The following is an 11,741-nucleotide window of genomic DNA, read 5'->3' on the forward strand; positions in this document are numbered from 1 at the left end:
TTATCGATAAAGAAGAAAAGGTAGCTTCTTCTAAGGATATACCCAATTCAAGACTAGAGTGCTGAAACCATACCCTATTTAAGACCAAAATGGCCAAAAGCGATACCCTATTTATTACCAAAACGGCTGAAAAACCCTACCCTTTGGGGCCGCACATACCTATATAGCCCATATAAGGGAGTACCCCGCGGGGGAGAAGGGGAGCCGTGGATCATTTATCGACTGGAGATAAGAGCATTGCGATAGCCTGCCAAATGGTACGACGGGGGAGAAATCATATTTGTGCTGTTTTGTTTTTCAAGCGGGCAGATATTAATTTGATTTTTACCATGAGCTGTCCCTTAGTTGTATCATAATGAATGCAATGAGAGTGAAGGCACTACTGCATGAGTACCCCCGCCCCCTCGCAAAAATGTCTGTTGCGTTCGGCTGCAGCACGACTATTCTGTTGTTTATGGCATCTTCAGCAAAAAAAATAGTTGAAAATATGACTGTCTGCAATCTGCTAGCGCGTGCGGAGTAGGGAGTTAATGGGTTATAGAGGGGTTTCCTGGCACTCTGTAAATTCCTTGGATCAAGGTATCCCCTACATAAACGGCGACAGAAAAAATATAATTTCGCCTTAGGCAGTGCCGATGTTGCACAAATTCCAGAACAAAGAATGTTTATTTAAATAGCACGCCCCCCATATGTAAAAACTTAAACCGATGAAAACTGTTGGCTATGACAACAGTTTCCTTAAGGCGCCTTGTTCAAGACAAATACCATCTACTTGAACAAATTGGTCTGTGAATGCACTGTTAAAATTAAATTATAGTGTACTGCAGAACAATAGCTATATTTTAGGCTAAGCTCACCGGGGCAAATCGTAACCCTGACGTGCTCGTATCATATCTCGGCTGGCATATCTCGACAGATAAAAAGGCATTGTTTGCAGTCTTTGATTTGGTGAGATAATTAATTTGCTTAAGTTGGTAACACTTGGGAAGGTTATTTTAAGCCTCTTATCAATGATTTTGGTACAATTCGCATTTATGTACATTGAACAGGCTGCAGTCGCAAAAAGTATATCTTTTTGTTGTAGTTGTTCTTTAATTTTGTTTGATTGTTTGTTTTTTTGTTGTTTGTTTGGGTCTGTCGTTTCTAATCCTAGTGCAAATCTTCTCTTAATCTTCTCTCTTTGGTGTTTTTCTATCTTAGTAAACTGCTATTTTAAGGGGAATTTGTGCGCGACCAAAATAACTCAAAGTACCATCCTTTATGAAGTGTTAAATTATTACAATATTGAAAGCCGAATTCTCAAATCCTTATTCCTAGTTTTCCACTGCTTGTTTTCCTAGCCGACTCTGCGATAAAACAAATTAAAAAGTTGTTACGTGACGGCGGGAAGCCCCTTTTATCTTGCATCCCACATTGTTGACCTTAAAATTAACATAAACGTTCACAAGGCAACCGGAACACGAGAAATTTTGCTGTATCAGTGCAAAGTCAGAGTTCATTGTGTCTGTGTTTCGTCTAGTTCAGCCTGTTCTGGTGCAGAGTTCATTCTTTTGTGTAAAATTTTGGCACACAAGGAATAATAGCAATGAATTCTACTAACGCGAGTCAAGGTAGGATTGAGTTCAAATATGTTGTGGTGTTGCATGTCGTGCTGTCAAGCGTAGCAGGGTACTTTGGGCTCTCTCTGTCATCAAAACGTTTAATTATATAACAAGCTAACACGCAACAAACGCTCACCCACAATTGTCTCAAAACGCCATTTTGTTTTGTTTTACTCCGTTGCAATCTTTTGTTCTCTTCCACGTTGCAACAGGCCCTATTCCAAAAATAGCGTGTTACTGAGGACATAATCTGCAAAATCTATCATGTTTACTTTATTAAGTGGCTCGCAGTTGCTGTGAGTTTTTTTAAGGTTTACCCAGTAATTTCACGGGCTGTAACCATATTGTCTTGCCTTTAATAATAAAGCAAAGTTCGTCAGGGAATTCCAGTTGGTAGGGTTGTCTTCACAATTTAACGAGCCTTGGTGTGAACAGTTACAATTGAGAAATAGAAAATAGGCGATTCCTGTTAACGCTAGACAAACATAGCGAGAACATCGAAGTTTATTAAGCCTGTGCTGAAAAACAGGGTTCACCACTAAGTATTCAGTGTGTATATTTGTTATAATATTTGTTGAGAAGAACAAACACTACTCATTAATCACTTCACAACTTTTGGGGAGATGTAGCCGGAGTCCGGGGGGAGGGTATTGCTGGGCAGATGGGCAGGGGTGTCAACTTAGCACGTACTATGAAATGTTTGACAATCTTAAAGATAGCATGAAGTGTTCTGTTACTAAATCAATAACCTTTATCAGCATTCTCATAATATGGAAGGGATTGCTTCAACCCGAAAACAAAATATAGCAAGCATCATAAATGAAATTCATAGTCGCAAGAGAAACGTAAATACCTTGACACTATTAGAATATAATTTGCTGTGTTAACTTGTAAGGTTGAATGTCACATATAATTTCAATAGTTAGATCTTGATTACAAGGCACGTTTCGTTTTCAATTTTGCTTGTGCATATGACAAGCTCTAAGATTATCACAATTTGAAATACGTTGTCATGCAAATTCGTATCTGAAATAATTGTCAGGAAACCCAAGTACCAATGCCGCCTTTGTATCGGTTAAGTATCCAAAAAGGTCATGTTAAAACAACAAATAAATACACAAAGTAAAAGGGTTTTTTTTTTTTTTTCAATTTTTAAAAAACATGTATGTATTCTACACAACTCCGAGGGACAAACTTGGCTCGTTATCATGTTTGCGTTAAGAAATTACTGACATATAAACATTCTGTGAATCATATGTCAACTCAACCCGTTTATAAAGGGATTATTGTCAAACTGGTGTGACACAGCCAAAGAAGTGGCACTTAATACGATCAACTGATGTCACTGTAAAGCAAAGCACTCATAATGCGTGGGACATGAAGAAGGATGAAAAACGTGCAAACGACTAGACGAGTTATAGAATCAAATGATTTCAGGTTTGCCGAGAAGATTTTTGTGGAAAACCGAAATTATTTGTGTCGAAATTCACAGTAATACGTGTCTTTGTTTAGTCGAACCAGGAAATGGCAAGTGTCCAGTATCACGGAGTTTCAGCAAACCACGACTGCAACGGGAAGGTCGCCGAAAGGTTCAATAATGAACAGGGCAGAAGATCTACTGCCGTGCGAGCAAGGTTGTAGAGTTACGTGACCCACAGAAGTGCAATTTCCGCCGAAAGCTGTTTCTGTGGACAGTTTTTGGCACCGACAAATGAACTGAACAGATGAATAGATCTAAAGATTCGTGAGAGCCCATTTTTTTTTTTAATTTCATTTATTATTATTATTATTATTATTATTATTATTATTATTATTATTATTATTATTATTATTTGCCGTCTCTGCTCTCAGAGTTCTAATAACGAAGGGTTTGGAAAAACATTTCACAATAAAGAGTACCGAGATAACAACATGACGTTTCGGTAACATGTCACCATTATCAAGCGCAAATTATTATGTGTTGGTTAACGTTATATAAAGAATATAGAGTGGGAAAATACATTAGAATAAATGAGGCGGGGATAAGCAAAAGAATGAGAAAAATTTAAATAACAAGTTTCGCTGGAATGGAGGCATTTTGAGTGTTCAGAGTCGGACTTTTTTTCCTTATAAAAAGCATCTCATAAATAAGGCACTCAAACTTTCCGACTCTGAACACTCACTCACTTATTATAATGTATTTTCTCAGTCTATATTCTTTTAAATATATAACGTTACCCAACGCATAATAATTTGCATTTGATAATGGTGACATGTCGTCGCCGAAACGTCATGTTTTATCTCGCTACTCTTTATTCTGAAATGTTCTCAGCGCGTTTCATTTAAACCAATTAATTTGAGGTCGCTCACTCTGGTTATCAGTTCCCATCTCCAGTGGGTCATGCTCGGGGCGTTGAATATTTATCTTGATAAAGGATTTATCTTCTGACCATTGTTTGGGCAGGAAAAAGCAGATATACAAGACTACGTCAGAGCTCTGAATTGTAAGGTGAAGACGTGTTCCATGAGGCCGACTATTTTATTTGTTTGAAAACAAATAAAATGGCGGGAAATATATCGGGAGCGTTCCTGAGAATGCTATCTGACAACAAACCTTGCTCAACCTCTCGTCCAATAGTTGTTAATTCAGGTATCATTCGATGAATTTGTTTCTTCCTTTTCATTGGCCGAGATCCCACCAAGTGACCTGGAAATAACTGCCTACAGATAATGGTCTGCTCATCCGTAGTACCGTCTAAAACGTTTGTGCTGCAAATAATATTCTACTCATGCGTAATTGTAACCATGCTCTTGTGTAAACGTCGAGTGGTTCCGAACGGAAAGTACGAACTCACTTATATAACTATACATAGGTGAACGACATCGTGTTCACGACAAATAGTGACTTGGATATAAGCGTTCTACCATAAGTATATTCGTGTCATCTCTGCTATCCAAATGCGTGTTGATGTCCGTAAGTTGAGGACGCAAAAGTTGGCTGAAAGGTATATGAAAAAACAACACCAAAACAATTCCTCTAGAAGAGAATGCTAATTTAATAAGCGATGCATTTTGTTAAACTAGCAATATTTCCACACCGTAGACGAGAAAGTCCATTTTAAACTTGTTCACAGTGTTCCGCAGTTCAGTTTTAGTTTACATGTAAGATTATTCAGGAGGACCTTTGATTCGGACCTTCTTGCAACCCGAAGGACGATATAGCGATACCATAATTCTAAGTCATTATCGTCCTCTTAACCATCGGTCGAGTCTTCTTGATGCTTACTCCTTACTATTTCGGACTCTTTAAATGTGTGTTTTGGTTCTAAGTACAGAATTTTGCCGTCTAGAAGGCGCCGTGTTTGGTTGGATAGTGTGATAAAAAAAAAAGAAAAAAAAAAAGACTTTTCCCCACCTCTTAGAATATTCAAATTAAGGAAACAAACACAATAGGTACCAAAGAAATCTCTGGGGAGGGGAAAGGAGGCAATTTTTTAGTATTTTGAAACTTGCCTCACCTACCCTGCAAGGGAGTTCATATGCGCCCTCGGCTAACCGACAACTTTTTAGCAATGGAAAAAGTGTAACAGATTTGTGTTACGGTCTTTCAGTATGTCGTCATATTGTGTCCAGCTGACGAAAACATTGACATCTGGAGTTCCCGTTTTCGATTAGATTAAGTTCCTTTCCCAATATTCTAACCCCAATAGTCCTCCGTCCTACGGACTTCGCACTAAAAAATGGCACATCGCTTCCCTGAGCTGTCAGAGAGTAATTTAAATATAAAAACAAACTTGGTTATCGAATGATAAAACAATTATTAAACTCGGTTATCGCAAAATATCGTGATTTTTCATTGTCTCGCACATCAGTTATTTGCCGAAACCGAAGATTGACACTTACAAATCAAGACCTTGTCCAATAATTGCTAACTATTGTTAATTTAACATGACTTACAACACTCATTGATCTATACTTAAAATTCTAAAATAACTTGCAATACTAACAGTACATAGTTATAACAATACCACACATTACGTAATTTATATCGTTAATTTAGTTACCATGATACTAACATTACTTACAAAACTAACATCATTTCAATATAAATCTTTAAGGTAAAAAGCTGTTAAAATTATGAGTCTAAACGTTTTCGATCTGTTTGATCATCATGATTGATCAAACAGATCACAAACGTTTAGACTCATAATTTTAACAGCTTTTTACCTTAAAGTTTTCTATTTCACTTTTATCGGCAAAATGTATATAACATCACTACGTTTTTACGTACAATACTATAAACCATAAGCATTTTTGACTTTTTAAACCACGAAACTGCTAATTGCTTCAGTAAATGTGGAAAAAGGAGTCCTTGCCGGCATCGGAAAAAACAACTACGAGCTTACAGATTATAAAGACTGCGTTCTTTTTAGCGATCTTTATCAGAGAAAATATATTCCATTAATAAGTAACGTTTTCAAGTATTGTTATCGAGACGGCAGGTAATCCAAAATTTATCTTTCTTCCACGATGTTGACCTCACGTTATCCGTGTACTGTGTAGCACAGCTCGTCTTCAAGAAAGATTTTCTTATTCGTGTGACACACTCCCTTGCAGCAAGCAACAGCAATGAATTCTTCCAATGCTAGTCTAGGTAGGTATATACTAGATTGTCACTTGAACAAACTTTCATACATGCAATTCCGTCAAGCGTGAAAAGGTAAGACATAGATTTGGTTCTTTTTGTCAAAACTCATGATACGTTAGCGTGCATCTTTGTCGTTCAAAAACGCTCCTCAAATTGCATTACGAACTCCATTTGCTTTCGTTTTACTGTTTTAAGCTTTTGTTCTCTTTCACCTCGGGGTAAATCTATAAATTTCTTTCACCGCTCGGCTGTTCTTGAGCATATAACGTAAACTTTGATGTTTACACTGTGTTCAGTGACTCACAGTTGCTGTTTGTATTTTAAGAGATTTACGCCGTAATTTCACGCCTATTAACTCCATTATATCGCTTCCGATACCTTTTTCATGAGATAATTCCAATTGGTTCGGTTGTTCTCACAGTGAAACGACGCTTCATGCGAACAGATTCTTTCCACTAAATAAAACTTTTCTTTAGGGACATAATCTTGAGTACGTAATGTAAACTACTATGTTTACGTTACAGATCTAACGGAGTGCTAGTAAATGTGCATGCGATATTTAAAGGTTTGCACCATAATTGCACGCTAATAATTATGTAGTTTCGTTTACAAAACGTTTTTCATAAGGCAATTACCATTTGCAGAGTTGTCGTCACACCTAATAAAATGAAACTTTAAATGGCGTGAACAGATGTTTGAGAAATTGAATACAGAGCTTTTTTCAAATGACGTCACGGCAGCTATGTTGGCATCCCAAAACAATAAAACGCGACGGTGACCATGTTGGTGTACCAAACCAATGTAATCTTTTCTCATGTTAACTCTTTTGTTTGTTTCAATAAATCTGCATGGCTGCAAGACAACATGAGTGAACCTTTGGCACTCCAGGGTTATTTTTTACTCAGAGCTGAAATATGCAAATAACGTTGGAAGAGATGTGAATTATTTCCTAATCACGGTTTGTACTTAAGGAGTCTAGTTCATCAAGCTATGTCTGGTATAGCATAACTGCACAGTTTCAATCGCCATTTTTTTTTTTTTTTTTTTTAACTCGCCTAAAAATTTCTGGAAGACTCTTAAATATGGAGATACCGCAAAATGGTGACACTGGGTCCCTCCCCCGGACATTCGTTACGATAGATCCCCACCTTGAATAATAATAGGTCATGGGCTGATAATTCAATTAACCTCGTCTCCAGATGTAAGTCCTCTGCGCAAAGACTTTTTATGGTACTTACTTAATGTCGACTTAAGAATTTGCTCACGAACTTATATATGTTGAACAACGATTGTAGAGCTTAGAGCTGTTTCCTTTAATCATATTCAGAGATTTACGCAAAATCATTCCAAAATATATAGAAAGCTGTCCGGACAGCAAGAAGTTTTAGATGTAAATCGACGACTTTAAATTTGACAAAAATGGCTTCGGCAGAAACTTCTGCTTTCTTCAGAGCAACTTAATCAAGCTGACACTTCATTCCTGCTCAAGAAATGAGAAGCTTTGCAAAACTTGTCGGAAATCTCTTCTCTTAATCTGCAACTTCACCTCTTGGCACGTTAACTTAAGCCTATCTTCGTAATCTGCACGCATTTTCTATTGTGTATATTTACTCGTCAGCATGTACTAGTTGTTTATATTCAATTTGCGTTTTCTGTAATGTTTGCACTGAAGAAGGTAGAAGTTTCTGCCGAATGGTGTCTGTAAAATATGAAATTGTCGTTTTATATCATAAACAAAAATATTTTGAAAGGACGAATTCCAACCAAAGGTGACACATCCCCCTTAAGTGTCCAAACCTCTTTATTTTAGTGATAAGCACGAGTCTATCACGACGTCCAGTAACGCCAAGATTGTAGAACACATTTCAAAAATGTCGGCCATCTTGAATCTGCCATCTTGGATTTCAAATTTTTCAAATAAGTAAGCCAGACCAACATCGATTTAAAAAATCGAGAAAGCCGTAAGGCTACAGGAATTTAAAGAACTTTGAAAAAAATGATCATAAAATCCTAATTCGAATCAAAACAAAAGTTTAAGCTTAAGAAAGACTACATCTAGGTCAAAAACCCTTTGAAAACACAGTTGTCATAGAAACTTCCATTGAGACCATTCCCTGATTATTTTAAGGAGAGGTCACAAAGTTTGAATATTTTCAGTTTGCATTGAATGCTGTTTTGTAAGAAAAAGGTTGTAGTTATAAAATTATCTACTTTCTCGCTTTGTAGTTAAATAAACTTATGTATTTTTGCGAATGAAGCTTTACCATTTATTGCCCCGGTCATTTGATATAAAAGTTATAATGCGCAGGTTTAAATGTATAATACCATTTTATCGATTGCAAGAAAACAGATTACTAGAACTGTCATAGTCCAAGATTCAAAGGGCTTTTTTGTTGTTGCAGTTGTTGTTGTTGTTGTATTATTCTCCTGTTATTTCATGTTGTAATTGTCAGAATTTGACCAATATATCCAGTTGGCTGCAAAAGCCGCCCTTTTTAAACAGAAAATAATCTTAAATCGTTTTAATTTCCTCAACAGGAGGACCAGCTTCATTGAGTCCTCTAGAAACAACAACGTTCACTGTCCTGTACTGCGTGACGATACTCCTGGCCCTGATTGGAAATGTACTTCTAATCTTCATTGTCACGCGAAAAGCTGACGTGAGGACACTCACCGCGTTTTTGTTTGTCAACATGGCCGTCGCTGACTTGTTGGTGACATTGATTGTCATGCCTGTGTCTGTTAAATGGCTTTACACCGATGGGATTCAAAATTGGCTGCCGGGCATTCTAGGCCACGTGACTTGCACACTTGTGTATTACTGTTCGTACGTCACTCTGGCGGCATCCATTTTTAGTCTCTCGATTATGTCAGTGGATAGGTACCTGGGTGTGGTTTATCCTCTCCGTCGTTTTTCAAGATTTCGCCAAACGAAAGTCGTCACCGTGACAATATGGTTGAGTTCGATGGTCTTTTCTATTCCTGTCGCAATGACATGGAGACTTGAAGAGTTGAAGCCGTTGGATATATATACATGCACGCCGAATTTTCTAATGCTTGGAAAATTCGGGATGAGGGGATTTTATATGTATCTCTTCCTCCTCATGTATCTGTTTCCACTCCTCTTGATTTCTTCCTTGTATATCCTGGTTGGCCGCACGCTTTGGCTCCGAAACCTTCCGGGACGTCAACTTTCAAACCAAGGCCACCAACGAAACGAGATGACCAAGCGAAAAGTTGTGCGTACGCTCGTCATAATCACCGCCATCTTTGCTATTTGTTGGCTCCCAGCCCAGTGTTACCATCTCCTTTTAGCATTCCGACCGGATGTTTATGACAAGATTCCCCCGTATGTGATAGTCCTTGTCTTATGGTTGGCACATGCTAACAGCGCCGTCAACCCATGGCTTTATATGATCCTAAGTGAAAATTTCCGCAAGGCCCTTTGTGACGTGGTGCGGAGAAACAGGCATGCAAGATACAGTTCCAGGTCCACTAGAGCCCAGTCTTCAACAAGGTACACCTCGTTTACATGTCCCGGTCAAAGCAATTCTGCAAGACCACATCAAGAGAGCCGCAAACAAAAAAATGGCTTACTTAATGAAGAACAGGAAGAACTTTGTCGAGTAACGGTATTGTGAAATCCAGATGGATCGCAGAATAATTGAACCTTGACATCTATCTGAGCCATAAGAGGGCATCTGATATTTAAGGTGTTCCCCCTACCTACCCCCCTCGAGCATACAGAACTGGGGATGGAAGACTCCTAAAGCTTGTTTTAGATTTTCTTCAGTGACACACTCGTCTAAGCTTTTACCTTGTGTGACACTTTTTTTTCTCACCGCGTTTTGATGTCTCTGTAAGCTATTAGTGAACAGAAAAGGAACATATTGTCAAATGGCACAAGCTTATGTATGCTGAACTTAATTGCATGGTTTTGCCAGTTATGTTAAAATAAGGCTTTCTGTATTTAAATTGTGCCCCAAGGGGCATGTTTGTACGAGACAAAATACGGGCTTTTTTTCCCCTTAACAAAATTGGCAATAAATTTCGGCCAATTTTAAACAAATACATAAACTTGACAATTCACTGAAATAAGTTCAATTTATTCGTAATTTTAAATTTTGCGACCTGATATGCACGTCGCCCTGTAATTTTCGTTCAGTGACGCTGGTCAGTCTGGGGTTGTGGCGCCACTGTTCGGTGTGCCTTTTCTTTCGAGAGATCCGCCAGCGTCTTTGCGGGGTTGCCACATTGTTGTGGCTTGTGGCGAAAGTTTTAACCCTACCTTTCCTGAAGAGATTTTAATCTTTGTTTGAACCTTAGTTTCAATTAAACTCGTCACATTTGTGGCCATTTACCCCAAACGATTCGTTTCTATTGTCGTCTACCAATCTCTCCAACGAACTAGTGCGAAGCCTTGCGGAGCTCTCGATGTCTTAATGTTTGCGAATGACTCAAGATAAAAAACAAACATTACGCCTATAACCGAAAGCATAATGTTATTTTATCGCGAGGCATTTCCTATTTCTTATCAGTTTGCGGGTTGTGCTCTAATCTGGTCACAATGGAAGTCTCCTGTCCAATGAAAAATGGGCGCGTGTCAAAGTTAAGTACAAAACGTTGGTTATCTCGTACACGCGGCCCCTTTCTACTATTGCTATCATCGCAAGAAGAACTTTTCTGAATTTTAGCATTCAGACGTATTTGTTCTTCTTCCCTCCACCTCCCCCGCGGTCACCAACCCGTAGACTGTCAACATATCTTATGTAGTATTTTACTTTAGTGTTTACTGGTGGCGAAAGTTTTAACCCCACCTTTCCTGAAGAGATTTTAATCTTTGTTTGTAACCTTAGTTTCAATTAAACTCGTCATATTTGTGGCCATTTATCCCAAACGATTCGTTTCTATTGTCGTCTACCTATCTCTTCAGCAAACTAGTGCGACGCCTTGCGGAGCTCTCGATGTCTCAATGTTTGCGAATGACTCAAGATAAAACATAAACTTGACAATTCACTGAAATAAGTTCACTTTATGAATAAACAAAAGTCACTCTTGTGCTCGACACAAAAAGGAAAATTGCCAAAAAATTGTCCAAATCTATGGAGTTTTAGAAGGTTCCTCTGGGACCTGGACAAAATCTTATCAGAGAATTTTCGTTTAGTCTTAACGCACATATTAAACTTAATTAACCTAAGGGAAAATATTGGTGAGAAACCCATACCGTTCGTTGAGAACTCGGGAACTTGTCAGGATAAACCTATCCGTGAGCCATTAACTTTTCTATTCTCAGATCCATCAGCAACGTAACAGGTGAAGGTAGTAAAAGTATATTTTTCTTTGCATTTCCATTAACCTGTCAGTAAGAATTGGCTCGATCGATTGTAAATAAAATTGATGGAATTAAAACTGTGTTTGTTAATTGGTGTTTTTCACTGAGGGCAGAAAGAAAGCTTTCGTCTCCCTTTTATATTTTCTGTCGCTTTAGGCGTTGCTGTTGTTGTCGGTTTTTT

General features: G+C 38.1%; 1 protein-coding gene across 2 annotated transcripts; it reads left to right on the forward strand.

Annotated features, from left to right (window-relative positions):
- The first annotated feature begins 1,111 nt into the window (after positions 1–1,111).
- On the forward strand, positions 1,112–11,125 carry LOC149096148 (prolactin-releasing peptide receptor-like). Of its 2 annotated transcripts, none has more exons than XM_089281520.1 (2): positions 1,112–1,610; positions 8,767–11,125. In XM_089281520.1, the coding sequence occupies exons 1-2, from the start codon at positions 1,586–1,588 to the stop codon at positions 9,867–9,869; spliced, it is 1,128 nt and encodes a 375-aa protein (XP_089137646.1). In that variant the 5' UTR covers positions 1,112–1,585; the 3' UTR covers positions 9,870–11,125. The 2 variants fall into 2 exon arrangements, with proteins under 2 accessions (XP_089137646.1, XP_089137647.1); XM_089281521.1 differs by lacking the exon at positions 1,112–1,610 and adding an exon at positions 6,065–6,234.
- Positions 11,126–11,741: the final 616 nt, after the last annotated feature.

The sequence above is a fragment of the Orbicella faveolata genome, unplaced genomic scaffold, assembly GCF_042242905.1.
Source record: "Orbicella faveolata isolate gen_17 unplaced genomic scaffold, um_ofav_v1 contig_48, whole genome shotgun sequence".
NCBI lineage: Eukaryota > Metazoa > Cnidaria > Anthozoa > Scleractinia > Merulinidae > Orbicella > Orbicella faveolata.